The sequence below is a fragment of the Aureobasidium namibiae genome, assembly GCF_000721765.1.
Source record: "Aureobasidium namibiae CBS 147.97 unplaced genomic scaffold scaffold_10, whole genome shotgun sequence".
Taxonomy (NCBI): domain Eukaryota; kingdom Fungi; phylum Ascomycota; class Dothideomycetes; order Dothideales; family Saccotheciaceae; genus Aureobasidium; species Aureobasidium namibiae.
The window spans coordinates 246,275-274,148 of NW_013581199.1; the positions used below are offsets into that span (position 1 = coordinate 246,275).

The 27,874-nt window shown below is 51.6% G+C and overlaps 10 protein-coding genes across 10 annotated transcripts; 6 read left to right on the forward strand and 4 right to left on the reverse strand.

Annotated features, from left to right (window-relative positions):
* Nucleotides 1–484: 484 nt before the first annotated feature.
* Nucleotides 485–2,971, reverse strand: M436DRAFT_48439 (uncharacterized protein; the record flags this gene model as incomplete). Its single annotated transcript, XM_013571132.1, has 1 exon — nucleotides 485–2,971. A coding segment is annotated over one exon (2,487 nt), but the record flags the coding sequence as incomplete, so codon positions are not given.
* A 1,786-nt stretch (nucleotides 2,972–4,757) lies between these two features.
* Nucleotides 4,758–6,063, forward strand: M436DRAFT_64401 (uncharacterized protein; the record flags this gene model as incomplete). The annotated part of the gene is made up of 2 exons (XM_013571243.1): nucleotides 4,758–4,781; nucleotides 4,831–6,063. 2 exons carry the CDS (start codon nucleotides 4,758–4,760, stop codon nucleotides 6,061–6,063), a joined length of 1,257 nt encoding a protein of 418 aa, XP_013426697.1.
* Nucleotides 6,064–6,277: 214 nt separating this feature from the next.
* M436DRAFT_48587 (voltage-gated potassium channel) lies at nucleotides 6,278–8,432 on the reverse strand (the record flags this gene model as incomplete). Its single annotated transcript, XM_013571153.1, has 4 exons — nucleotides 6,278–7,141; nucleotides 7,199–7,646; nucleotides 7,709–8,212; nucleotides 8,272–8,432. Coding segments are annotated over 4 exons (1,977 nt in total), but the record flags the coding sequence as incomplete, so codon positions are not given.
* A 2,601-nt stretch (nucleotides 8,433–11,033) lies between these two features.
* Nucleotides 11,034–12,908, forward strand: M436DRAFT_64403 (ATP-dependent RNA helicase DED1; the record flags this gene model as incomplete). Its single annotated transcript, XM_013571244.1, has 3 exons — nucleotides 11,034–11,396; nucleotides 11,449–12,010; nucleotides 12,067–12,908. The coding sequence occupies 3 exons, from the start codon at nucleotides 11,034–11,036 to the stop codon at nucleotides 12,906–12,908; spliced, it is 1,767 nt and encodes a 588-aa protein (XP_013426698.1).
* Nucleotides 12,909–14,020: 1,112 nt separating this feature from the next.
* M436DRAFT_73364 (uncharacterized protein) lies at nucleotides 14,021–14,467 on the reverse strand (the record flags this gene model as incomplete). The annotated part of the gene is made up of 1 exon (XM_013571338.1): nucleotides 14,021–14,467. The coding sequence occupies one exon, from the start codon at nucleotides 14,465–14,467 to the stop codon at nucleotides 14,021–14,023; it is 447 nt and encodes a 148-aa protein (XP_013426792.1).
* A 324-nt stretch (nucleotides 14,468–14,791) lies between these two features.
* Nucleotides 14,792–15,202, forward strand: M436DRAFT_82503 (uncharacterized protein; the record flags this gene model as incomplete). Its single annotated transcript, XM_013571339.1, has 1 exon — nucleotides 14,792–15,202. One exon carries the CDS (start codon nucleotides 14,792–14,794, stop codon nucleotides 15,200–15,202), a length of 411 nt encoding a protein of 136 aa, XP_013426793.1.
* Nucleotides 15,203–15,871: 669 nt separating this feature from the next.
* M436DRAFT_73366 (amino acid transporter) lies at nucleotides 15,872–17,586 on the forward strand (the record flags this gene model as incomplete). The annotated part of the gene is made up of 4 exons (XM_013571340.1): nucleotides 15,872–15,895; nucleotides 16,145–16,814; nucleotides 16,872–17,269; nucleotides 17,323–17,586. 4 exons carry the CDS (start codon nucleotides 15,872–15,874, stop codon nucleotides 17,584–17,586), a joined length of 1,356 nt encoding a protein of 451 aa, XP_013426794.1.
* A 1,980-nt stretch (nucleotides 17,587–19,566) lies between these two features.
* M436DRAFT_48231 (uncharacterized protein) lies at nucleotides 19,567–21,450 on the forward strand (the record flags this gene model as incomplete). The annotated part of the gene is made up of 1 exon (XM_013571098.1): nucleotides 19,567–21,450. One exon carries the CDS (start codon nucleotides 19,567–19,569, stop codon nucleotides 21,448–21,450), a length of 1,884 nt encoding a protein of 627 aa, XP_013426552.1.
* A 1,194-nt stretch (nucleotides 21,451–22,644) lies between these two features.
* On the reverse strand, nucleotides 22,645–24,491 carry M436DRAFT_48047 (putative MFS allantoate transporter; the record flags this gene model as incomplete). Its single annotated transcript, XM_013571069.1, has 6 exons — nucleotides 22,645–22,818; nucleotides 22,881–23,317; nucleotides 23,375–23,812; nucleotides 23,867–24,036; nucleotides 24,089–24,210; nucleotides 24,264–24,491. The coding sequence occupies 6 exons, from the start codon at nucleotides 24,489–24,491 to the stop codon at nucleotides 22,645–22,647; spliced, it is 1,569 nt and encodes a 522-aa protein (XP_013426523.1).
* A 1,216-nt stretch (nucleotides 24,492–25,707) lies between these two features.
* On the forward strand, nucleotides 25,708–27,183 carry M436DRAFT_82507 (uncharacterized protein; the record flags this gene model as incomplete). The annotated part of the gene is made up of 1 exon (XM_013571341.1): nucleotides 25,708–27,183. One exon carries the CDS (start codon nucleotides 25,708–25,710, stop codon nucleotides 27,181–27,183), a length of 1,476 nt encoding a protein of 491 aa, XP_013426795.1.
* Between the last annotated feature and the right edge of the window lie 691 nt (nucleotides 27,184–27,874).

The window sequence follows — 27,874 nt, forward strand, 5'->3', positions numbered from 1 at the left end:
GACCTTCCATAACTGTTCGATGGAGATGCTGAGTCAGATATCATAAAATACTCGTAGGATGGGGACTGGCAGTATGGTCGTAAAGCAACGACCTTATAATAGCTCACCGTGATGTATGAATCATTCTTCATCCCTTCGAGCGACTACATGTCCATTGTTACAACGGGCAAGTGATATTCAACATCGAGAGTCCAGGAACAGGGTGATCCCAGAAGCAAAACTTTATTGGAAGAAAAAGAAGAAGATTGACACAGCACGCAGCGCGCAGCAAGCAATGCACAAGACGCAACACTGCTCAGAGTATGCGATTTCTCTTCATTTCCTAATTTTTCTCTGCGTATACCAAATGAACGCGATCGCTATGAGGTGAACTAGTCTCGCTTGCTTGCAAGAACGCCCAGGAGAACCAATGGAATGTATCGTGAGCAAGCCTGAACAACCGAAGGGAAAGTGGTAACAACATAGGAGCAGAACTCAACCTTCTTCACTTCGCTTCTTTTTGCGCAGCAGCAGCCTTCTTCTTTCTGACCGCGTCTTTCAGCGTCGACAGCCTCTCTTCAGTAACCCTAATCGCATCTTCCACTTGCTTTTCTTCCAACTCGTGGTTGCGTAGTCTGCGGCCCATCTTCTTGATACCAAGCACTTTCTGTCTGTCGTTCTCTTGTGCAGCACCGCCAATAGGCAGGCCGTTGCTCAAACCAACACGATCTTCAAGCCAGTCCCAGAGTTCGCTTTCTTCTCTGCGCCAGAGCTCTTCGTATGCGGCAAGTCGTCCGGGCGAGTCAATGGAGAAGCCGACGCCTGTGGACCGGTTGCGGGAAGGGAATAGCCAAGTCCAAGCCAGTAGCAGAGCTAGGATCGTGATGATGATCTGTGCAGAGAACAGTGGCTGAAGGATGCTGACGATGGGTTCGAGCGGTCCACGCACAGGCTCGAACAATCCCCAATTTGCTTCCTCCGGCACCTTCTTGGCTGCGACTGCAACATGTTCGCTTTCAGCTGGTGTACCGGCATCAGTCCTGCGTCTTCCCTTGCCCTTGCCACGTGGAGCACCCTTCGTAGTGACTTTGGCAGCTACACCGGCAGTGATAGCAGCGACCAAGTCTTTGACGTATTGTGTCTGACCATCGTTCGCACCTTTCTCAATGGGCCCCTTCAACCAACTCTTACCGGTCCACTCGACTGTGCAGTTGGCAATCAATCTGGTCGAATTGTTGGGACCCCACATCATGCAGTATCTGGTCTTTGTCGTAAAGACACCTCCGCTGGGTACATCGGGAGTTGCAGTGCTGCAGTTGACGCTGACACACTTCTCGAGATCGAAATTCTCTACAGTGGCAGTGACGATACACTTTGTTTGTCTTGGTCCAACGGGTGCGTTGAGGGGCTTGATGTAAGAGTAGGTGAAGGTTCGGTGGGTATCGTCTAGTCCACCCTTCTCGTTCTCAAAGACAAGCTCACGAGATTTCTGGTCGTCGACCAGCCATTTCTTCATGAATGTACCCGATGCTGGTCCCCACACCAGAGAGTAAACCTTGCCTAAAGGAGCTGGTATTGTGACATCGGTCAGTGGCCTGTCGTAGTGGCTGCCGTCATCTCCGCACTCAGTAGGAGCATGTGTAGCTGGTCCTGGGAAGTCGGTAGAAGCAGCTGCGCCAGGAGCAATCGCTTCAATGACCTCTGCACCTTTCGTGGGTCCATTGGCAGACGGAACACCAGCTGTGACAGGGACAGCAGAAGTTTTCCGGCTCACAGCCTGATCACCGATCTCGCTACCAGCGATACTGCCACCAGGCTCGTAGAAGCTACCATCATCGTGTTCTTCGTCTTCATCGTATACATCATCCTCAGTCCCTTCGTTAGAGCTATCCCTGTCGGACGCAACTGATTCAGCACGCTCGGTCTTATCGCCGGTGCTGGCATCATCTATTGCGACACCGTGAAGAGAGCTCTTCAAGTTGGGATGACTGATTTTCCAGATGCCAATGAGAAGATCGTAGGTGGAGTCTCTGGCCACTAAACTGGCAAATACGTTGCGAGCATGTAGAGTTTGGATGACGATTGCGTTGGGGAAGATCACGGCGGTGTTCTTCTTCTCAACTGACACGACTTCATCGAAGCCGATGACCAAATTGGTCACCCAGCCGAGAATGTTGCTGGAGAAACAGATGTGGCCTTCTGAGATGTAAAGTCTGCCATGGAGAAGAATGTCACGCTGTAAAGCTGCACTATAGTCCTCGATCAAGTAGTCATCCTCTGGCACGCTCCGAAACAGCTGATGAAAGTCTTTGTTGCGCTTGCTGCTGGCCACGGCGAATCCAGTAGTACGATGTCCTTGACCAAGCGCACCAGGAACCAAAGTGGCGCTACTGGCAGAAACAGCAGCAGCAAGAGTGCCACCAGTAGCGGCTGAGCTGCCACGGTGTCTTCTGCGGCCGCTGAGCTTACTTCTTACGGAGCTGGAACGCTTGACGGTGTCAAAGGTGCCCGAGGTTCTAGGAGGTGTCTGAAAGCCTGCATCCGAGCCATCGCCAGAGACTACGGAGAGAGGCCTTGCACCTGTTGCCTGGCTTACTGCCTTCTCTACAGGCTTCTCGTAAGCAGCAGTGACAGCGCGATTTGCGGCACTCTCTTCTTGTCTCTGGCCAATGGAATTCGACTGCGAAAGGTTGGGCGAAGCACCCGAGAGATCCACGTTGGAGTTCATTGGGCTGACGTCGGAGCTTTCGGCACTGATACCAAGTTGATCTAGACTGAGGTCACCTCTACCGAGAGTTGCGACGGCCAGTTGACGTTTTGTGCCTGGCTCAAGCTCTGGCGAGCTGATAGTCTCAACACCAGGTATCACTTGTTCGCCGCCTGCGGCGTCTGCTTGATCTGCTAGCGGTGGCTTGTTCTTTTGATTCGTCGCGATTGACGGGTTCAGACTGGTACTGAGCTGATTGGCAGCGTTCTGGGCCGCGCTGAAGACAGATGAGAAGAAACCAGATGATGTGACTGGAGTAGTGATTGTGCCTCCAGGCGTTTTTGCTTCTTCAATATGAGGAGTCAATGGAGAAGCGGCGAGCTTGCTCGAGGTGAATGTTCCAGCTCTTTTACGTCTCTGAGCAGCAGCGTTCACGTGTGAGGGAGGAGCGTTGATGGCGGAGTTGAGTGAGGAGGCAGAAGCATTTGAGAAATGGGTTTGGGGCTCGGTTGGTGTCGGGGGTGTCACGAAAGTCGTGGGAGGGTCGACAGTGTTGGGAGGTGTAGAAGGCACGGTGGTGATGATTGTAGGCTTGCGCGGCAGCGACTGAGGAGTTGTGGGACGTGGAGAAGACACCGTGGGGTCCTTGTGTTCGAGATCGAGATCTGGGAAGGCGTCATGCGTTTCTGTAGGTATGTCGGACACAGGCTTCTTTTTGGGCAAGGTGAAAGCGCCTTTAAATCTATCAACAGGCGATGTTTTCTGTCGATCGGTGTTGGCAGAGGATGATACAGAGTAAGCGGACTTGTCGGGAGATGCGGGGCCAGCCAGTGGTGCTTCGAGATTGGGAATGTCGTCAGGCAAGGGGTTACTAGTGGCAGCAGCGTTGATGAGTGGTGAGGAGAGGGTCAAGTAGCCGGTGTGAGACTGGTGAGGAGAGAGGGTTGGTCTGACAGGACTGATACAAGGCAGAGCAGTCAGCAAACGAAGGATTGAAGGCCTTTTGTAGGCTAGCGATATGGGGGGACGAATATGAGCGCAGCCCGTATCGTTGCGTATTGAGTACGTGTGGTACGCAGAGGGATAGAGTCGGGACCACCAGGGTCCTGGTCGATGGGTGATTGCGATTGCTCCGAGACGAGTAATGGGCTCATGTTGCGATCGGCGTTACGACGACACACGGCGCTCGGACACTTGGCGCATACATAGCCCTCGTCTTGAATGGGGTCACGACAATTGGAAAGGTGGACTTACACTTGGTCGTCCTCGTCCTCGGTCAGTAGACTGCTATGCCCACTGCCTTGGTTCCCAAGAGAAAGCTCGCTGGGATTGGGAGATGTGCCCCGTTGACGTTCCGAGATCAGGTCGCCTGATGGTGATGCCGAGAGGAGGTCGCCGTCTTGGGTGCTGCTCTTGCGACGCGACTTCTTGGTCGAGGGCAAGAGGCCACGCAGACCTTTGGACGAGTCGTCGCTGTTCCGGCGGAGGTCTTGCGACTTGCGGGCTCGTCGTTCCTTGACCTTTGCAAAGACGTTGTCAATCGACGGCTTGAGGCCCGACGAGTGGTCATCCATCGGTGCACTCCCTATCGAACTGTTGGAGTCGTTACGGTCTGCGTCCTTGCGGCCTCGCCGGAGGTGCAGCGACAGATTGCGACGAGGGACATCGGTGGACGCCATAGCTTGTTTGGGGCCAAAGTCTATCGTGTTTGGTCCGGCATGCCGGCGCCAAGGGTTGGTAGTAGGTAGCTTGTCGAGGGTTCGTGAAGGCTGAGCTGCTGGATACGCAGATAGTAGGTGAAGAGGTGAGGCGTAGCTCGAGAGGCAAGTGGTCTTGAGCGGAAGCAGGTGAAACAGTGGAGATGGCTAGGTGGAGTATGTATACAGCCGGCTATGAGACTATATTGCTCTCCAGATGCCGCATCGTCCTTGAATCAAGAAATTGCGGGGAAGTGTTTCAATGACGTTGTCGCTGTCACATGCCGCCCGTTTTCTGTTATTGCGGCTCAGCCAAGTTAATTACTAGGTATCTTATCCATCCTCGAGGCCATCGATGCTGCAGATCAGGCACCATGGAGGAGGCTCCTTTGACTTTGGTACGGGAGCCCCAAGAAATAATCGCCATCTCTTGCTGACATCGGGCAGGCGCATTCGCACGCGCGCAAAGCAGCTGCCGAAACATCAAAGTCACATCTTGCTGTCGCTGCTACCGAACACCTCGCCGCCGCTGAGCAATACGCCAAAGCCCAACCTTCGACATCCGATCCAGAGGCCGCACGTATCCTGAAGCTCTTGGAAGAGCACCACCGTCAGCTCGCCAAGATCATTCGCTCGAAACACACCATCGCAAAAGCCGTACAAGATGCACAACTAGTCGAATCCTCTGAGCCTGACGCCTCAGCATCCACCGCCTCATCCCCTGCCGTCCCTTCAACCCTACTTCCGCCGCCCACCGCTCGTATACACCCGTCGCGGCGTGAATCCTCACCCGCCCTTGCAAAAGAAATAGCCACCCGCAGAGGCATACCACAACAGCCATCTTCGCTCAATCCTCGCAAACTAGCCCCTTCGACCAGCCCATCTACTCCTTCCGTCGACCGCCGTGCTCCTCCGTCTACCACCAGCTCCACTACCTCAGCCCAGCCAAGAGACCAAGACGATGGCTTCTCCCGCTTCTACTCCAATTGGACCACTGGTCCCCTCTCTCGCCTGTCGTCCATGCTTGCTTTCACCGCCCTTCCTCTAACAGATACACCCGAGCCCGACTCACCCACCTCGTCCCACCATCAGAAGACAAGCGCTCGAGCCTCGAACGATCCCGATGTCAAGTCTCTCATCTCGCCTGCCGCCTTGCACGCTTTGCAACAACATGGTCACATTGGTCCCGGAGAGAGCTTTTACGTTATACCTACGAGCGGTGGCACTGCTTCCTATGCAAACATCGTCACACGTGAGCAGCGTATTACTCGTCGCCATCACCTCCCCAACATCAGCGAGGATGATCCCACCGAATTTGTCGATGCACAAGAGACACAGCCTGCAAAACAGCCAAATCGCGGCTTAATCTCTGAACGAGAGGAAGAACTACAACTTCAGAACGACACGCTCAAGCAGGCTCTTGACCAAGTGAGCCACCGATTGCAGGCATTCGAGTCGCATGCTCAGGATGCTTCGATGGCTGCTTTGACACACAGTGTGGCAAGCGTGCGGACAGCCCACTCTGCTGCTCCTTCCAACACATCGAGACAGTCAGATGACGAGCTGCAGGCTGCTCTGAAAGAGATAAAGAGACTTGAGCATGATAATGCCAAGTATCGGGCATACTACACCAAGCTGAAGGACAGTGCAAAAGCGAGGAGAGCCGAGCCCAAGAGCTGAGGTCAACCGCGAGCATCCTCTTTTTTGTTCCCCGATGATACCCTCTCTCCCTTTTTTCTAGATACCCTTTTATAACAATGTAATCATATGACTTTTGAGCTCCCTAGACCAAGTGACCACCTTTTCGTAGAGGTAGAAGTTCACAATAACTCTCAGATAGTCTACTCGCGGAAGGAGCGTTATGTTAGGGTATCTCTATGGACATCATTCACGATCAAGGGCTGTCGTCTTCCTGTTGCTTCTTCCTTCCTCTCCGTATCATATCACCCATACTCACTGGTGGCCTTCTCTTCTCCTCTCTAGTCCGATATGGCAACAATCTCGACTCACGCAACTCCTTTTCCAAACAAGCTCCCAACCTCTCCAAGATCCACTCAGTCTCTGACTTATTCCCCATCAACGGGCTGGCTCTACTCAACCAAGACCACCTATGATCAACATGTTTCCTCTTCCACTCTTCCCTTGTCTCCGGCAATCTCAACTCCTCAGGCACGATTTTCTCGCCGTTGATATCGTAGGCATCAGCGTCATTTGCCATGAGCTTGAGGAAATACTCCCATTCGCCCCATTCGTAGCGTTTGGGTGGTGAAGCGTTTAGGTCTTTCATCATTCGCTGGGTTTCGCGTGCGAGCAGGAAATTGTAGAAGTGGATGTCGCGTTCGAGGGTTTCGCCGTGTTGTTCTGCGGCCAAGGCGTCTTCGAGTTCTTCGGCTTCCAGGTGCTTGGCCATGCGGTCGGCTATGCGGTCTGTCATGGACATGTGTTGGGCGGCTGAGTCGTCGGCGTTGGCGCCTTCGGTTTGGCTTACGCCGCCTGGATGCGCATCGTGGTGTTTGTGGTGGGAAGGGTGGGTTGCGGTGAGGGAATCCCAGGCATTTCTCATGGCAGATCTAATGCCTTGTTCGGAAGGGAGGACGGTGAGGGAACCAATCCAGACTGTGAAGTTGGAGAAGAGTTGGACTACTGTGTCGCCCATGTCTGAGATCAGGATCGTGAGGGTGGGTACGGCTAGAAGAGACCACAGGACGAAGAAGGCTTTACTAGAGTTCGATGTTGGTGTAAAATCTCCATAGCCGATCTGGGAGTAGAAGTGTCAGCGAGGTCCGAGTCTTGTGGCCCTGTAGCATCAACTTACCGTGAGCAGACAAGTATAGGTAAAGTACATCGTCTGGAAGTAAGTCCAATGTTGCTCTCTCTCCGCAACATGGAAGATGGCAGAGCCAGCAAGCCAAAGCACAAACGCAGCCGTCGTAGAAACAGCCAAGGCAACCCATTTGCGATCTCTCTCAGCACATTCCTGCACTCTTCTCATCGCCTTGAACTCTTGCTCTCGTCTCTGAGCAGCATGCGTGTAACTCTCAACAAATTTTATCGTTTGGAATCGGCTTATGCGCATGCGTTGTTTGCCATTGCCAACGCTATTGACGGCTCGAAGTCGCTTTTTCTCCATCATCCTGGCGGATATCTTCTTTTGTCCTCGTTCTAGAACTAGACTGCGGATGGAGCCGACGACGAGACCGAGGATGACGATGCCACCGATGGCGTAGGGAAAGAACAAAGATCGGGCGGTGTGTTTGGTCGGCCTAAGGATCATGTGTCAGCTTCTACTCGTTTTGAAGTGTCGAAACACACCAATGAAACGTACGAATAGTCACCGAGGCCGACTGTGAGTAGCGTCACATCTGCCCAGTACACGGCATCCAGATATTCCCACTCTTCAATGTGACTGAACACCAGAGCACCGAGTAGGAGATAAGTAAAGAAGCTCATGGTCTGCAGCATCAAAGTCCGCTGAGATGTAGTCAGGTTGAATTGTCTCGCGTAGTGTCCCTTCCAAGCACCGTACACGGTCAGGCACATGAGAAGGGCGATGATCAGATAGATGCCAGCAGCCATGATGGCGTAGTAGAATGCCGAGGTCAAGGCATGGTGAGCAGCAGTGTAAGCAGGAGAGCTCGAGGGAAGTTGATAATTATGCGAGATGGACAAAGCAATGATATCCGCGATCAAGAGTCCTGAGGAGACGGTGAAGCCAACAATGGTAATTGGTTGCGCTATTGAGAACCGCAGACGATGAGCCATGTTGAGTAGTAACGATCCGTTTGCGATCAGAGCAAGAGCCAGAGAGATAGCGTTGATCGCAAGTAGCCTGTCAAGTTCTTGTCAGAACATGGTCTCGCCTTCGAATGTAGATATATTGCGAATCACCATTTCGGGTCGTCGATGGTTGTTCCATTATTGACGGTACCTCCAGGTGGTATGTAAACTCTCCAACTGGAAGATAAGGCACATATGGAGAAGGCCGAGGCCATGGGTCCAAATGTACCTGCGATCAAAGGACATGCCGTCGACTCGAACCAATAGCGACTGCAGTGTATGTGTCAGCACAAGCATGAGCTGTAATCAAACCTTCATGATATTACTTTGGATTCGTATAGTCGCGATCTTCAAGATCCCCAGAATCTCTTCTCCCTGCATGTTGACCCTTGTCGTCAGGAGATGGTGAATCGAGTTCTTCCGCCGCCTGCTTGATAGGCTCGTCGATGGGGTCGCTCATCCTCTCGTAGGGCTGAAAGTATATTGATAATATGCCTCTGCAGACATGCCCCGAAACAATGGCTTCGATAGGTTCATAATAAAACGAAGCCTATGGATTATGGGGACTGTCAGTAGGTTATCTAGGAAATGTTGATTCAAGAGGACGGCTCAAAAGTATGATCTAAAGGCAAGCCACTTTCGTAGTGTTGGTCAAGCTTCTGCCAAGGTAAGTAGACACATGGTCACAGCGTGGAGTCTCCACTCGTGGCGGTGCAACAACCTGGAGAGGGTATCGCAAGTTTTATTTCGGTAGTTCGAGTACGGATGATATCCGTATATCATATAAGCAATTGTGAGACCATTCGCCTGTTTGGCAGTCTGGCTCGCACTTGAAGTATAGCTATGAAGAGAATAATGAACGGTCAACTCCAGCTCCAACTCCGACTGCAAGAGCATTGTGCATTCTTTGGATACCTATTTTATAAGTCGTAAGTATATCAACACAGCAGAGCATAGCTGCCGACCGTTGGCCAGCTCTTCCGACTCAGCGGGCTTCAGCATATCTTTGTTAGCACTTACCTGGTTAGATCGATGGAGCAGGGACTCCATGAAGGCTACAGGATGTCAACCAAGACCATCCCATCTGGCATAACAAGGGCCGTGCACTACGCTAGTGTATTGGAGAGTTCAATACATCTGGCGCGTCAGTCTTCGGGTGGTCTCAAGATTTTCACACTCAACTTCATATCCTGACCTCAACTCCTCTTGGAACTCATGGAGTGCATAGTCTACAAGGGGAACATATGAAGCCACTTAAGTCGTATGGTCCTGGTATGCATCACACCCAGGCTCGATGAACAACGACATGTGGAGGTGGCAGTACCCAATCAAAGATGTTTGGTGACGACTACCGCTCGCTCGCAAAATTGGTATGCCGGATCCTGGCACCATCTACTGTGGCCCTCAGCAGAGCAAATAGTAGACGACGGTTTGTGGGATGGTCGACCGGCTTTGCTCTACCTTCCTCCAATCCGACCGCAATGTAGGAACCGGATGCAGTTCTGGACTGTCCTCAGTCTGGGTCTCGAACGTCTAGCCGTGCCGACTTTCATCATCCCCACAGGTAGGTGCTCATACGGTGTCTCCTTTGATCGCTTTACACCCTACTGGATGGTAGAGAAATGTGCCGCTGCACCGAGACGCTGTCCGAGCATCATCCCTGGGAGCCGGAGGCAGAGCTTCAACCATACTGGAGAGCATTGGGCTTGCCCTGAATTTGGTAAGGTCAGAGTTGTGCAACAAGGTACGGGGCAAGCTCATGCGTGCATCTTCTTCTAATCCTTGCTCTTTCTCTGCTGCCGTAGTGTCTTCAGCCTTGTCTTTCGGAGCAGCTTGTCAAAAAGCAGACTGCATCTCGGCTTCTGCATCTTTGGCTGGGCGATACACACCAGAATACCTCAAAACGCCAGTCAGCAATCGGACATGTGTCTTTAGATGGAAAGCAAACACGACTTTTCTTCTTACCTTCTCTCTACACCAACAATTTACCGGGGCACTGGAAAATCGGACGGAGCAGTTGCTTATGACAATCGCATAAATCAGCTCTGTTTGTTTGAGAAGCTGCCGCTCGCGTCACTTCCACACTTTTGTCCGAGCGTTCTTTCTTCAAAGCGCCGCGCTCTTTCCTCAGCAAACACCACTTCTCGCACTCTTAAAGCGGTGTCTTTTGCTTCCTTCTAACAATTCATCCTTCCTTCGTCACATATTGAGACAGCTCTTCAGAAGCAGTGTAAGTACCATCCATCCCTCTCTCTTCCTCTCTTCCATCTACACTCCACCATCTATCAACACACCTGCCTTCCTTGCCTCCGACGCGCCTCATCATCACTGCGTCTCGATCACATCTGACCCACTTTCCACCCACAGCTTGACACCGGGTTTCCTCTAACTCACCCTTCCGCCCTCATCACTTTGCAAACTTGTCTTCGCATACTTGTAAGTGTTTCTTCCTCACTACGACTGTTCCTCTGCATCAACATTTCACCCCTTGTCCCTCTCTCCGTTTCCTCCCACCCCACTCAATCTCACATCTTCATCATCACCCGCCTTCTCTGGCGCCTCGATCTATAGATTATCAGGAGTTGTCCACTCACTGTGCACACCTCAACGATCTCTGATCCTCATTCACTTCCAACTCCTTTGACTGTCTTTCTTCATCTTCATCACTACCTTCCCCTGCCCACGCCTTTCTTCCTCATCAGCCTTTTCCATCAACACCATCAAGGCCCTTCTTCTTCTTGTTCTTCTTGTTCTTCTTCGTCATCACCTCTCTTGGTCATCAACTTCCGTCACCCCACTTCTTCCAACTCGGCTCACCCGTAAAGCGCGTTGCTAATTACTTCACCGACATCAGATCGCTACGCCTCAACAATATGTCTGAGGCTGGTTTCCAGGAGGCTCCTGCCGAGGGCTTTGCCCACGGCACCGCCACTTCCGGTGTTGTTACTAACCCTGAAGATCTCGCTGCCGCTCGCGCTCACGGCTGGATGGAGGATGAGAAGCTAGACTATGACACTTTCAACGCTCCTACTTCCGAGATCAATCCTACTTGGGCCAGTTCTGCCAAGGTCTATGAATGGGAGGGTGATGAAGGTGACGTTGGTCCCCCCGATGCTGAGCTCGAGGAGCAGCTGTTCCGCGGCGATGACCACACCAAGGCTGGATCTTCGCTTGAGGACATGATGGACTTCGAGGCCAAGGTCGAAGGACCCAAGCATTTCGCTCCGATTACTCAGGTCAGTCTTTCACTCTCCTGATCCAAAGAAACATGATGCTGATGCTTTACAGTTCGAAGATGCTGGTCTTCATCCTCAGGTCCTGGCCAATGTCAAGATGTGTAACTACGAAAGCACCACGGCCATTCAGGCCTACTGCATCCCTATCATCCAGGCCGGTCACGACCTCGTCGCCGTCGCCCAGACTGGATCTGGCAAGACTGCTGCTTATCTCATCCCCATCATCTCCAAGCTAATGGGCAAGGTACGCAAGCTCCAAGGTCCTCGTCCCGCCAACAACAACGGTAGACCTGTCCGTGCCGAGCCTCTGGTTGTCATCGTCGTGCCTACCCGTGAGTTGGCTCAGCAGATCTTCGATGAAGCCCGCCGCCTATGCTACCGCTCGATGCTCCGCCCAGTTTGCTCTTACGGTGGCATCCCTATTGGCGTCAACCTTCAGGAGCTCGGCAAGGGCTGCGATCTGTTGATCGGTACTCCTGGCCGTCTTCAGGATCTGATGAACAAGCCTGATGTTCTCACCATGAGACGTGTCAAGTTCACTGTTATTGACGAAGCCGACGAAATGCTCAGCGGTGACTGGGATGATGAAATGGCTAAGCTTATGGGAGGCGGTGGTAAGTCTTGTCCATGTCGTCGCTTCCTACACGTTCGAATACTAACAAGTTTCTAGATGCCAACGAAGATCCCGATCACGCCTATCTCATGTTCTCTGCTACCTTCCCCAAGGAGGCTCGCAAGGTTGCTCGTGACTACATGGCTGAGGACTTCGTCCGCGTCCGTATCGGCCGTGCTGGCTCGACCCACAGAAACGTCACTCAGGATATTATCTTCGTCGAGCGCAACCAGAAGAAGCAGGCCCTTTACGACCTTCTCATGTCGAGACCTGCTTGCCGCACCCTTGTCTTCTGCAACAGCAAGCCTGCTGTTGAGGAACTTGATGACTACCTTTACAACCGCCAGATTCCTACTATCTTTCTGCACGGCGACCGGTCACAGCTCGAGCGCCAAGACGCCATGCGTCGTTTCAAGGGCAAGCAGCCTCTCGTGCTGATTGCCACTAACATCTTCGGTCGTGGCATTGACGTTCCTCAGGTCAACCACGTTGTCTGCTACGATCTTCCTGGCGTCGAGTACGGCGGCATCTCTGAGTACATCCATCGTATTGGACGCACCGGTCGCATCGGCCACAAGGGTCACGCTACCTCATTCTACAACGAGAAGAACGAGGATCTGGCTCCGTTCCTGGTCAACATCCTTCTCGAGACTGGCCAGACTGTTCCCGACTTCCTCGAGACCTTCAAGCCTGAGGCTGGCGTTGCTGAGTTCGAGGGTGATTTGACTGATGATGAAGTTGAGGCTGAGCCAGGCTACATGACTGCCCCTGGCGCCAACCCCTTCGCTGAGCCTCCTACCACCGACGATGCTTGGGGTGCCACTGGAGCTGCCCCTGCTGCCACCACCGCTGAGGCTGACACCACTTGGGGTGCTTCTACTGCTACTGTCTCTTGGTAGACGACTCGGATCGAAGACTGAGGACTTTCCATGGCGTCCATCTTGACTGACACCATCAAGGAACTGCATCAAAGGATTGCTTACATGTACCAGAAGGATCTGGTAGTTAGTGGCTTGGGATTTCATTCTGAACTCTAGCTAGACAAAAATTGAAAACTCACTGAATTTTCTCATCTCGTTTCTGAAACATATGCGTGTCGTCGATGCGGAACTGGATAGATTCGAAGTAGGTTCTTGCTTGTATTCCGGCTGCTACTCATCTTACACGGTGACATTCCTTAACGCGGTAGTCGCAGCCGCAGCTGAATCTACTGAATCTTGGGTTCGGGAAGAAACGGATGAAAGGAAAATGTACATTGAATTATGGCTGAAGACCGTCCTGATTCGTGTATATTCTATCCGGCGAAATGTTTATTTGGTCCTTTGCTTTTTGTCTCGCATCTACTCTGCCCGAGAGAAATGGCCAGTTATAGTTTTGCTCGAGTCGCGAAGTTTCAGATGCTCCTCTTGCGAGTGAGCGAAGAGGCAGTGAGATGACTGTACTTTGGCGTATTCTTTATCATGCTCTCCAGCCTCGACATAATTCTCCCAATTCGTCTGTGCCATCGGGAGTAACGACTTGCACGAGATATGGTGGCTTAGTCGGGGAAGTGTATGCAAAGGACAGCGAGTTGGAGATCGCAAGGCCTAGACCAGAGCAAGAGAGGTGGTGGCGCCGGACTGTCTTTTCCCAGAGCAGACTTGCTCTCGGAAGTCTGGAAAGATGGTATATCGAGCAGCTCGTACTCGAAGCGATGGCTTGATTGTTTCCTAATATTGACAAGTTTCGCAAAGCCCAAATCGTTGCCATGATGGATCGAGATCTAGTCTGTCCGAATGAGTAAGCCTTTGATATGTATGGTTGTCAAGATGCAAAGACTCGAATGCTGCAAGAAACATATCCAGCTGAACAGGATTCATCAGAAGTGCCTTCAGTCATGACTTGGAAGAGAGAAAGAAAGTTGCGGGAGCTCACGGTCTTGTGCTTCTCAGGTAGGCTCCCAAGACGAATCCAACACGAGCCCGGTGTTGCAAAACTCCCTGGAGCATCTTCCTTGCCCAATGCCACACAGTCAAGTGCGACTGAGATGGGAATTGGCCATTCTCTCCCTGACAGTAGACCAGTAGACTGCTCCTGCAAGACCAGCAACACCCACGGCCAAAAACGCAGCTCCATGAAAGGCAGGCTTGAAGAGTCCCTGTTCCAGCAATCGCATGTTCGAAAAGTACCTAGTTGTCCCGTAGGCGATACTACCAGCTCCACTTCCAAGTAAAGCTCCAACAAGAGCGTCTGACTTATCGTTGTGGGTCTTGTCTTCGTGGAAACGCTTCTTGTTCTTCGTGGGTAGGATTTCGGCCAGGTCGAGTTGGTTGAATCTTTCCACGCCGATTCCTAGAGCAAGGAAACCGAGACCGGTACGCATCCATGCTAGATAGGTACGTTCTGATGCTAGATGGTCGCGGGCGGTTGACCCGGTGTTCTTGAACACTGGTGTGCTGAATCTCGAAAAGAAAGACATGGTGAGGTGAGTATGTAGTTCGTCTGAAAGTATTCAGAGATTCCGGAGTAGCAATATAGTGTTGTTTATATCCAAGAGCTTTCCGATAGGACTCAAATAGAATGCTGATGTCCAAGAGATAAAGCAAATAGCAAATGTCAAAGATAGATGTCGATAGGCAGATACTCGAGGAAGATTCAGCCGAGAACTGATGGTATCCTTGGCACGGGCTTCGATGTATTTCCACCGGTGGAGTCTTGAACTTTGAATCTCAGGTCAATGAACCGTCGCACGTTCTTAACGTGGGTGTTGCCCTGCTTCGCTGTCATTTTCCTTGCTCTTGCGATGCAGCTCTCCAGATATCTCCCACGCGCTCGACTGACCGGCCTAGCTGACCTTCACCGACCCGCCTTCGCATCTTCGTTCTGGAAACCATACACTACCGCAAACGACGATATGGCCGACCCCACTTCGCAGCAACACGAGGAGACAAGAGAAACACCCTTGGGCTTGCCTGAACCACCCGCCGGTGGTATCAAGCTCGACGTTGGTTCTGGCGAGGGTGTGGCACTCGATCACCTTGGCCCCATGGTCGTCAACAAGGATGGCACAATTTCAAGGATCACAAACTGGGACAAGATGGCCGAGATCGAGAAGAAGAACACCCTGAGGATATTGCAGAAGAGGAATAAACAGCGCTTGGATGCTCTCAAGCAAGCAAGCCAAGAAAGCACAGAAGATGCATCAAAGTCATGAACATACCACATGCGCGGTTCAGCTTGGGTGAGTTGAAACCTTCGGCTCGCTCTTTCGAAACACAAACGGGAGCCTCGTTGGACGCGTTCGAGGTGTGCGACCTGGATACCGGCAATGAGTCCATATGCCCTCTGCGCCTTCCTGGACAGCTCAACACTGTCTCTCCAGCTCTCGAAGAAAGTTTTCAATCGGCGAGATTAAACTCATGACACTATCCCCGGGAAAATCAGTCGTCCTCTGCCTGACAACTTACAGGGTGTCTGCACCGCCGAAGGTTATCGTAAGGCTTGCAGACTGCTTATTTAGAGCTTGGTAACACCATTCATTCGCTGCAATCCTTGAATATGCAGGCGCACCGATGTGCGCGCTATCCATCGGCCTTGAGAATACCCTTTACATACGAGAAAATCACTTATCAATGAAATGATTTGTTTCGACAGTCTATACGACTGATCGCATAATTCTCTTCTTCGCAATTTCGACACCCGCATCATAAGTCTGTCCTGTCATGTGTAATGCCTGAGGCATGATTCCAAATAGCTGTCACTCAAGAACCGCACACGTCAGGATTCTGCATAAGATCTTCTCAAGACCTGCAGTATACGAGGTCCGAGGACAATGCAGACCCCAGCACAAGCGGCTGAGATACCCCGTCGTACCGGTGAATGCATGCCGTATGCAGTCAGCCATACAGCAAGCGAGCTTCATAGCGAGATCTACCACGCCAAGTCTTGTCCTGCACCTCGAGATGCTGCAGTACATAATCACGCATCTACACTGGCGCTGGATACAGTATCAACATCCAATCGTATCCACCGTCTTTGAAGCACTTATCTGCCGCTCTTCTGTCGTCTTCTTTACAAATGATTGCGCTCTCCATCTCTGCTTTCAAACATCATCCTTTCTTGTGCGAGCATAATGGCTACCTTCGGAAAATCAGAGATCGCTGACAATGCCACTACCACGAACCTCAGTTACGATGAGCGTGAAGTCTTTACCGACGACAAGAATCATTCCATCAAGTACCGGACCTTATCCTGGCAATCGGCTGCATACATCATGGTGACTGAGATCGTTACTGGAGGCACGTTAACGTTACCTCAAGCGATTGCTGTCGTCGGTCTTGTTCCTGGCACCCTTATTATCATCTTTTGTGGAATATGGGCCTTGTTCACGTCGTTTCTGCTCATCGATTTCAAGCTCAATCATCCGGAAGTGCATAACATGGGTGATGCGGGATATATCCTGTTTTCGCCTTTTGGACTAGGCGCAATAGGGAGGGAAGTCTTAAGTGCTGGTACACTCCTTTTTGCCATCACTGGAGTGGGCAGCATGACTTTGCTCGGGCAGCTAGCTTTGCAGACCTTGAGTCAAGGTGGCTTGTGTGCCATGTCGTATCTGGGTATCTGGTCAAGCGTAACTTTCCTGGTTGCTGTGCCGAGAACTTTCGGTGCCGGACTGCAGGGCTTCTCTATGGCTGCTTGTATCTCGATCTTGGTTGCTACGCTGGTAGCTATGATAGGCTCTGGTGTCGAGCCTACTCCTGGTCGTGTCGTCGTCGCTACAGCTCCAAATACGTTCTACACAGCGTTTCTGGCCATCACTAATCCTGGTAAGTAGCCTCGGACAAACTCACATCGAAGATGCCATTGCTAAACGAGAAGTACAGTCCTCGCCTACGCTGGCCACTTCCTCTTTTTCACCATCATATCTGAGATGAAAGTCCCACGCGACTCCAAAAAGTCAGCCTGGGCACTTCAAATATTCAGCACGACCTGGTACGTTGTCTTTGCCGTCGTTTCATACTGCTATCTTGGATCCACCGTCCAAAGTCCATCATTCTTGAGTCTATCAGACGTATGGGCTAAAGTGGCATGGGGTTTGGCATTGCCGAATTTCTTGGTCGCTGGAGCTCTGTACAACCATTTTGCCGCAAAGATCGTCTTCGTGAGGATATTTCGAGAGAGCAGACATCTGACGGAGAATACGGTGTTGGGATGGGGAGTCTGGATTTTGCTACTGGCTGTTGCGAACGCGTGTGGCTTCGTGCTGGCCACCGGCGTGCCGGTGAGTTCTCTCTGTCTCGGCCTGCTCCAGTACTGTGTTGATATGGCAAACAGTTTTTCTCATACCTGGGCGGTATAGTCGCATCCGCTTTTGCGTCTTGGTATACTTACGGCCTTGCTGGCGCGTTCTGGTGGCACGACACGTATTACCTTGGAGATGGCTGGAGATCTGTAAGAAAGAAATGGCCGATGTTCTTGCTTTGCCTTGGCACTCTGATTTTTGGTGGGTTCATCTGTGTTGGAGGACTTTATGCGATCATCAAGTCGTTGCTCGAAGCCTATGCCTCTGGCGCTGTCGGACACCCATTTACCTGCTGATCATCTTCTTTCTCGACATCGGATCCAAACAGTAGTATACGATTCGATCGTCTCTTGCCATAAAGAATCAATCATGGTCCCCAAGCATCATACTATCCTTCAACATCTGAACAAGTGTTTGCAAAGACAACCCTCGAGTCTACATCTGTGTATCCATTATTCAGAGCCCAGGTCTATTCGTGCTCTTGTTCGTGAATGTGAGCCGTCATGGGGAATAAAGAGGGCTGCCTTGATGAGAACTCGCATTGAGGTAAGTCTAAGCGAGCAAACCACGCTCGGCTACACTTGCCATATCTCAATGATTGGCATGCAAGTGAAACCTGATCCGGAGCTGCTCATGCTGGTGTCCGTCGGAGTAGAACATTTCTTTCTAGCTTTGTTTCTTCTTGAGAACCACTCCTGACCTGACCGTTTGTAACTCATTTCCTCAGGCTAACTATGTCGTCCATGTCGCTCTCCAGAGTATGCCGGGAGCGAGAATGGACGAGAGCTTGGGCGACCCCTGGCAAGAATCGAAACTTGCCTGCCACGGGCCAAGCCGAAGAAGCATAGCGAGATGCGCTGGCAGCGACCAGGTCCTTGCTCTTTTCTGAAGCCCAAGGCAAATCCGCCATTGCCCTATCCTCACCAATCATCCTCTGGGATTCAGCTATATCGACATCTGTGTTGACGCAGAAACCTACGAGTACTCGATTGAACAGCCTCCGCGCTGTACTCCCCCGTCTCGGCCACTCACAGCGCTACACGCCTGCTGCGGTGTCACATATCCATACATCTCTTGCTTAGAGTTCTGTGAATTGGTAAAGGACCATGAGACGGGGTTTGACGAGTCAGGTTTTCCTTGTTATCCCGATCCAGATCTGTTCCAGCCCCGGCATCATCGCTCTTCTCAAATCCGGTCTCCGAATCCCCATTTGAAACGCTATTCAAGTCGCACATTCTCAGGCTTCAATTGATATCTAACAGCAGATCAGCCTATCTTGTTCGTCGCAATCATTGGATCTTACTATTAACATCAGGGCTACCTGCGTAGGGTCATAGATATCTAAATATATCGAGGCTTCAAGGTGCGTTTGTCTTTCCTGTGGCAATGACCGTGCTCTGCTTCCCAGCCACTACATGCTTCCTGCCACTTCGTTTTACCAAGTCCGCTGCCCATGCCCATACCCAGCCCCTCGAGTAATATTGTCCCTGTTTGACAAAGCGCTGTCTGGCACACAAATCATGTTTCCGTCCAATTCCTACGTTCTGCGATTGCCGGTCCACTGTTACCTGCCCAAACCTTCTTTCATGTCTTCGTACCAAGTCGTCATACATACTAAGCGTCGCAATAGAGGCAGTCTAACGTCGATACAACATCTGTACAAGTTCTTGTACCGATCAGTGGCTTTCAATCCAAAAAAAAATATAGGCTTCAGCCCAAGGATTTGAGCGGTAACGGTCAAAGTAGCGGCTCTGGATCCCCTACCAGCCTTCAAACTGTCGCATCAACGGCGCAGACCTTTTGACGATCCCTACGACCCTCACGAACAATTGGCGTCGTCGCAAAGGCAGCAGCGACAAGCGCAAGACCAGAGTAGCCTCAGTACTTCATCCCAGGCGTCAACGTCCCCGGATCGTGGAGATTCGAGCCTACGCCGAGAAACACGACGAGCAAACGACCCAAACGACTCTCTGCCCCGTACGAACAGGCGCAGATCCCCTTCATTCGAAAGCGCGTACGCAAACCCTCACGAACCTCGAATTGCGCAACGACAACCGACCGCGACAGATCTTCAAGACCCTGAACCGCACCCAGCTGTTCGCATCTCACGTCGTCAGCACTTTGCGATCCTATACGCAATTGAAGAAGCTATCCGCACACCACATCCCTTTACGCCAGTCTTGGAAGAAGAGACCGAGAGAATCTCCGATCTAATGGGCGACAGTACACAGGGCAGTGGCCGGTCCGTACCATCGATACGCACACCTCGCGACATCATGGCTGATCGTCGTGCTAGAGAGGCCAGAAAGCAAGCAGAAGCTACTCGCCAGAGAGAGAGCGAGCAGAGATCGTCGGAACCTGAGCGCAGAAGAGCAGCAGCCGCTGCTATGGACCACATGACTCCTCTTCAGTCAGACGACATTCCAGATGATCCCCCTCCGAGACTGCGATCTCAGTCACAATCTGCGCAACCAGTCAAATCTCAACCCGCGTCTGGACAGAGAAGATCCCAGACTGGAGCCCGTGTGTCTTCAGCCCCCAATCCTCCCCAATCAACTTCAGTCAACGACTTTGGTTCGGAACATGTGCCTGAGCCAGGCGCCCACTTAACATTCCCTCATGCATTCGAGAGATGGGAGATTCTGTCGTCGCACTGGGAGGGTCTTACGTCGTATTGGCTACGTAAGATTGAGGGCAATACTGAGGAGATCCGCGGTGTCATTCCATCCGCATCAGCTATGCAACGTCAAATCCAGGATCTGTCAGCTGCTGGGGCCAACTTGTTCCATGGCTTGGTCGAATTACAGCGGCTTCGTGCCAGCTCGGAACGCAAGTTCAAGCGCTGGTTCTTCGAGTGGAAGGCCGAGCAGGAGAGATTCCAGGAGTGGCGCGCCGATTCGCAAGGCGTTATCAATGCCGAACGCCGCCTCAAGGAGTCATACGAGCGCGAGGTCGAAAAGATTCGTCAGGCATATCTTGCCGTGGAGAAACGTGCCAACGAGGACCGCAGAGAGTTGAACATCGCCAAAGCCGAAGCCAGACGCGCTTGGGAGAGCCTTGGTGAGATGGAAGCCAAGAACACCGAGATCATGAACAACCTTCGTCTAGGTATTCCCACTAACATTGGAGGCATCCAAGTCGTCCCCATGCATGCTGCTGGCAACCAGGATAATGAGCGTCGCCCCACCACTGGCGCCAGCACTGGTGATAGCCCTCAGTACCGATCGCAGCAGTCTCCGCAGGTTCATCACGCTCAGCAACAGTATGAGCCTATCGTTCCTGATATTCAGTACCGTGAGGATGAGCCATCTCCCACCAACACCGATCCTTTCGTCGAGTCCGCCGGAGCTGCTCAAAGACTTCACCACGAGCCTGGCATGCAGCAGCTCGAATCCGATGCGCGCCAGCCCTACCTTCCTGGCAGTGCTTCTGCCTCGACTTCAACTGCACGTACGACCATATCCCCTCAGCAGCAACGTCGCGACATCTCTCCTCAGGAGATGTCACCTCTTTCTCCTAATGTTACTACCACTCGTCCCGTTATCCAGCCCAGTCATGCTGCCAGCGTAGGCACTTCCAGTGATCAGCCCGAGCTCTTCTATCAACAGCCTCCTGGCACAGCTTACCTCCACACTTCACCTGGAAGCAGTGTTGCACGTTCCAAGACTCCTGTCGCAGAGGCAGTTCAAGGTACCCGTGATCTTGGCTCGCGTCCTTCATTCGAGTCCAACACTACCGAGGGCACCGAATACGAGATGGATGAGCATGGTGTTGTACGTCGCGACGCTCAAGGCCGTCCTGTCGTCTACCGCAACACCAGTCGTGGTGCCAATCAGAACGCCAGTATCGTCTCGTCTGAAGAGTACGACACTGCTGCCGATGTCGCCCGTGAGCGTGAACTCGCTGCCCGCTACGGTATCGGCCCGCCTCCTGCTACACTGCCTCGCCTCCCCACTAGCAGCGCTGAGGCTATGGCATCTTTTGCTACCTCGACTGCCGACGATGCCGAACCTGCCAGCTACCGTGACGTCGAGCCTGCCGACTATGAGGGCGCTGGCTACGGCAGCGACTGGGAAGCTCTGCAGAGCAGACACCACCACCCCACACGTCTTTCGGATGTGCTTGAGGAGGACGAACGCAGTCGCACCACTGCTGAATAGTACAAGCAGCTGGACGGTACTGATGACGGCATCTCCTGCAGCAGCTCTGCCTTTGAGAGTGTCATCGCCCTGTGGAGCGGTGATGTTCGCATTGACGATGATGACAATGACTGGACTGAAGAAATCGTCTTCCGCCCTCGCTCGAGCTAGATGCTCGGATGATGAGCAAGGTCAACGCCTGGCCTCAAGCACGACACAACGATTGAACTTAAGCACAACACGAAAATTTCCTTCTTCTCTTCTTCTGTGACGGAAGGCGCAACGAGAGGACGACTTACCTCACTCTTTCGTTCTCGCTTTCGCCTTTCGACACATCCTTTTCGCCAATTTCTTCTTTCTTTCTTTGCTTTTCTCTTTTCGCGCGTGCCGTTCCTCATCACAAGCGCGGCGCCAACTGAGAGTCCTAGGTGGCGGTAATGATTGCATACTTCGGATGGTGGTTCATCACGCAACGCAAAACACGCACACACATATGGGGCCCTTGTTTCTTTTCTGTTTTGCTTCTCTGCTTTTCACGTTTTCCTTTTTCGATTCTTTTCTGGCTCAGGTGGTCGCTCTCTTTGGGAGTGTTGCTGATGGCTTGCATTGTTCTTCTCTTCTCTTCGCTGAGGCGGTACACTCTTGCTGGGCATGCTGCTGATTACTTGCTTTAATTTTTGCTTTTCTTCTGGCTGAGGTGGTTGCTCTGTTCCGAGGGCGCTGCTGAGGACTCGCCTCTTTTTTCTTTATGTTTCTACTTTTCTCACTTCTGGCTCCGCATACATCTTGCAGACTTGATGTCATCCCTTTTCTAATGAGCTCTTCTGTTTCTGTAGCGAATACTTTGCTTTTTTTCTTCTATACCCAGATGTTTTGTTCCTCCTTTGCTTCTGAAAGTGTCGTTTGACTGCTTTGCTCTCTCCTCTGTATCGTGGTGGCATTGCTGTAGGAAAAAGCAAATGGAATTTCATCTCTAACGTTTTTCGACTTCATGATGCTGTTGTAGACATGAGTGTTACCAACTCGCTTGCTTTCTTTGTGCTGAGTGGCTACGGTCTCTCTTGCTATACTGGCAGTGTTGTGCATACACCCTGTGTCTCACCAATAGCGAAACGAACAACACAAGTTCATCATGCAGATAGTCCAGAATATGCTCTCCATTATCATAACTCGTATCCAAGATGTGTACGTCTATATTCCTTTCCCAAGCAAGTCCTACAAAGTATAGACGAATTCAGGATTCTCACGATCCGTGAGATCCAACCATTCCTGGTTCTCCAGCTTGACGTATGATGGTGATGCGCGAACAGCGGCTCTCTTTGCGTTCTGGCGCTTACAGTACCAGTAGATGAAGACAATGTCGACGATACAGAGGAGATAGCAGACAATCTATAACAAACGTAAGCTGCTCAATCTACTTTGATGCGAGGCAAGTTGGGTAGTAAACTTACAATGACAATTTCGGCAGGGATATACCTTGGAGCATCCTTGGGGCGGAAAGTCTGAGGGCCGATGATGTTGCCCACACAGTATCCGATGAGATACAAAGCAGCCACGGTCGTCTTCTTGGTGTAGCCAGCTACATTGCTGGAAATCAGACTGAGTAGAGCGACGAATGGCGTCGGCGATGCCTGGGTCAAATAATATCCGAACAAGCGTCCGATGTTGTTGTGAAGCGGCAAGCAGACGATCAATAGCATGCCTAGAGTACTGATCCACAGGCCTGAAGTTGAGATCAAGAGACGGTTTCCATACTTGTCGCCGAGGTAGCCGCAGACGATCAAAGCGATGACCTCGACCGCACCACCAGGCGTGCCGTAAAGAAGAGACTCTTCTGCGGTGTAGCCAAAAGAGGTGATGAGTTGTGAGAAAAAGTTGGAAATGCCACCTGGTTTTGGACGTTAGCAACTTTGTGCATTATGCATACATACCGCAATTCACATACCATTCGGAATATCCGCTACCAAAGCATAGAAGACGAATGCCCAAGTCAAGGGATCTGTCAGTGCTTCCTTGAGCTGATACATCTTGAAATGCTTGTTTCCGATTCCCTGCTGGTTGCACCTGACGCGCTCGATGGCGAGAACCCGATCTTCCTTGCTCAAGAAACGTGCATTTAGTTGACTGTCAGGGACGACCCAAAGGAAGATAAATCCAACGCAGATGGTCAAGCATCCAGTAACCAGGAAGATGATTTTCCAGGGCTCAATGCTTGATCCGTGGAGACGTGTACCTTTTGCAATGCCGTAAGCCACCAGACCTCCAAAGATTTGTGCGAATCCATTGAAAGAGAACCAGATGCCAGTACGGGAGCCTTGCTCTTTCTTGGTATACCATTGAGAAGTCAACAGAGCGAACCCCGGTGTAACCGCAGCTTCAGTGACTTGAGAAAGAATCAGCTTGCTGACACAGTAATCTTGGTGTTCTCAATACACACCTCCGAGCATGAAGCGTACAGCTACTCCTCCCCCAAAGTTCTTCACCGCTGCGAAAGTGCACAGTGTCATTCCCCACAGGATGATGTTGATCGCCGAATACTTTCCCAATGGTAGTCGTTGTAGCAGTCTGTTGGTTGGATACTCTGCAAAAAGATACCCGAAATAGAACCTATTTGTTTTAGCTTCCATCCCTCTTCGCTGAAGTGTTAGTGATCTCTTACATGGAACTCAGCCATTGGTAGTCGAGTCCTTCCAAATGCGTGTCTTTTTTCAAGCCCATCACGGAGGCATACGATAACGTCGTCTTGTCCAAGTAGTTCAATCCGTAGACGATACACATGACCTGGGCATACATGTTAGTATGATGGTGGGCGTTGGGTTATTGAAACAGCATACCGGCATCAAATTCCAGTCAATCTTCCGCAACAGACGTTTGTTCGTCGCTTCGTCCAGTTCTATGACTTGTCCAGGATGTGACATGAAAGCCTTCAATGCCTCATCACCATCTCCAGCATGTTGTAGGATACTTTTGTCGACGCTGCCATTTCGGATCGCGTCTGCGAGAGGCGCCGGGAGCTCCTTCTCCGCATCGAAGGGGGCTGCTGATTTCTCGGTATTGGACATATTTCCGTAGAGACAGGCGTTATGACAAAGGCAAGAAGAAGAGGGAGAGGCTCACCGAGAAGGTTACATGGAAATACTTATCAAAAGATTGACTAGGGTCCACTGATAATGTACATAGATACCGGCGAGCAGTGCGGAACATCATTGCGTGTTGGGGTCACATTATGCTACCTTACCGTTAGATAGGCATGGCGAAGGAGCCAATCGAGGCCGGGATCAACATGATGCATGTGGGGTTAGAGACGATCAGTCTCTCGCCACGTGTGAAGGTATTCATGGGTAGCTGTAGGAAGCACAGCTTCTTCGATCCAGAGTAGGAGTGTTCTGAGTATCGCGATGTTTTCGGCTCTCCAGGAGTTCGTCTACAACTCGGAATGCGCTTATCATCACAATGGCTCTGATACCGCCTATAGAGACATAGATGCGAGGAGTGGGGTAGGAGAGCGTGCCGATCAAGCATCTCTCGGCCAAGCTTATGCCTTCTTGGGAAGGAGCGGTCCTTGCCCGTGGCTTGGCAGGTTAAGTCTTTCTTTTGTTGGAAACAGTGTCCTATCTGTTGGCAACTAGATAACAACCCGACGCGGTGCAGCCTGGTAGTCATCTTTGCAACCCTCCCAATTGTTGTTCCGGTTGATGCAGAATATGGTGACCTTGCTGTTCAGCCCAGTATGAGAGTCTTGAAGATTAGTGATAGAATAGCGAGAGTTGGGTCAAGGCGGTGGGTAAACGAGCTTCACAGCGAATCGGCTCCATCACGCAGAGAGCAAGATATCTATTCTTGTATCCCAGAGGAAGTCGTTTAAGACAGACGTACAACCCGTCATTCTTTTGGAATTTGTTGAGTATCTAGATGCCTACGATAGACAGTGCACAAGGAGCCTTTGCCTTGGGAAATGCCATCAAGATCGATGGATAACAGAGCGACCCTGACTTGACGTTTTCTTCCATGATGCTTATCCACTCGATCATACTGTCATGAGAGCATATCCCTGTAAGTGACAACTATCTTAGTGAATGCCAACCATGTCATTGTAACTGCAGACTCGTTCGTTTCTTTAGACAAACAAGGTGTTGAATGATCAGCCTCGATGCTATGCTGCATCTGCACAGACCCATGACGCACGTTTCGTGATGAACACAAAGTTGCCCAGCTCCAATTCCATCTTACAAAACCTATTGCGACTCGTTCTTATCTAATATCACGGACGATCCCAACATGCCTCCTGGACGCGAGACCATTTCCGCCGGAGCAGGCCGTCCCAAGCGCACTGCCGAAGCGTCTGAACGCTACGTCTCACCCGACTCTAAGAAACCGCGATTCGATGCTCGTAACCCTTCGACTCTGGCCCCCGATGCCCCGGAAGAAGATGCTATCTTGGAGCTGGACGAGATCGGTAGAGGCGGTATGCAGACGAAGCGCAACGCTGTGAAACTCGACGGCTACGAGAGCGATAGCAGCGACGACAACTTTGAGGCTAGAGCAGACGAAAAGGCAGAACTCGCAAAGCAGGAAGGAAGGTCCGCCGACACAAAGAGCTCAAAGAACGCCGGATGGAACAAACGCTCTCAAGATAATGGAAAGTCAAAAGATGAGGATGAGATGGACATGTTTGCCGACGTCGACGAAGGCACTGGCGGCGTAGGAGGCACTGCAGATGGAGATGATGATGAAGAGTTGAGAGGCGAAGGCAAGAAGGCCAAGAAAGACGTGCGATTCATGGACATCGACGACATTGAGGGTCAGGTGCACAAGAGCAAGTCCGGCGGCCACGTTCGCGCCGACTTCACCCTCGATCCAAAGGGCAAGTCACGCGCTGAAGATGATGCCAGCGTCGAGAGTAGCAGCGAAAGTGGTAGCGATTCGGAACGCGACCGCCTGGACGACGAAAACGAAGATGCGGAGGAACTAGGCGCAGGCAGCAAGAAGAAGCACGCCCCCAAGCTCGATGCCTTCAACATGCAACAGGAAGGTGAGGAAGGTCGATTCGACGAGGCCGGCAACTTCATCCGCAAGGCCGTCGATCCAGACTCCGTGCATGACAGTTGGCTGGAAGGTCTGAACAAGAAGGACATGAAGAAGGCCAAAGCAGCTCAGGAGAAACGAGACGAGGAACGAAGGAAGCAAACTGCTGCCGACGACGCCTTGCTAACATCCGATCTACTCTCTACTCTCATCACACATCTCCACAAAGGCGAATCAGTTCTCGAAGCTCTACAACGTCTCAACGCAGCCGCTCCCAAATCGAAACAGAAAAAGGTGCCCAAGTGGAAGCAAAAGAAGTTGGCTGCCAAATCTGATATTATGGACATGGATGTGGACGGAGGTGCTCAGGAAGATACAGCCGAGAAGCGTCGCGTAGCTGCTGTCGAGGCCATCACCGCCGCTGCAGATGCCATATTCAGCCGCAACAACCCTGATATTTACGATCACGAACGCGAGCTGCTACAACGCCTATACAAACGCGATACTGGCGAAGACTGGGTAGATCCTGTTGCAGACCAGCCGGCAGATGAGAACGCCATGTTCGAGTTCCGTTGGGTGGACGCTCGGGACGGTGGACAGACCCATGGTCCTTATGATAAGAACACCATGCGCGCGTGGCGTGAAGCCGGATACTTTGGTCAAGAGGCCGAGGTAGAGTTCAGACAGGTCGGTCTGGATGGCTGGTCAAGAAGCGCAGACTTTGAGTAGTCCCTTTCAGGGCACCTTTCTGTACACGCTGAGCTGCACCTGTTGCGAAGGGCTCCCATTGCCCGCATAACCATATGCCGGACCATCAATTTATCATGTCTCTCGCTCCTCATTCGAACGGAACGACTCATTCTGGCCACTTGGTGTGACCACCAGTCAAATCCTCCAGTTCGAGAGATTCAAGAATCTCAAAGGCGAGGCGTAGTAGATGACCAACATCTACGCGGTCGTGGACCCATAGGAAATGAGAAATGAAATCATCATCGCATCGTTCATCGTCAGTGCCTGCCGCAAAAACCAATGCTGTGGAAGGCGAGGCCGCGATTTCCCTATCTTTCACTTACTGAGGCCATATACTCTTCTCAAATGCTTTTTCCCTCAGCAAACGTGTAAGTGTGGCCCAATCGGCCACCGTCTTTGCGATAAAACTCCTGGGGGTTCTTTAGCACGAAATGAAAGGTCACTTGTTCGACCCTCAGACTAGGCAAAGAACCTCGGGCCTCTGTGCTGCAAAGGTAGAACACTCTGCAGGCGGAAGGGCTTTTCCCAAGCAGCTCTAGGCTGCTTGGTTTTTGCTCGTGGTAGATGGACAGTTGAAACATGTTCGTTTTTGATACAAGGGATGGTAGTTTTGCAATGGTGCAGAGCGAGTGTTTAGGCGAGAGCTGACAACTCAAGTGAATTCCAAGCT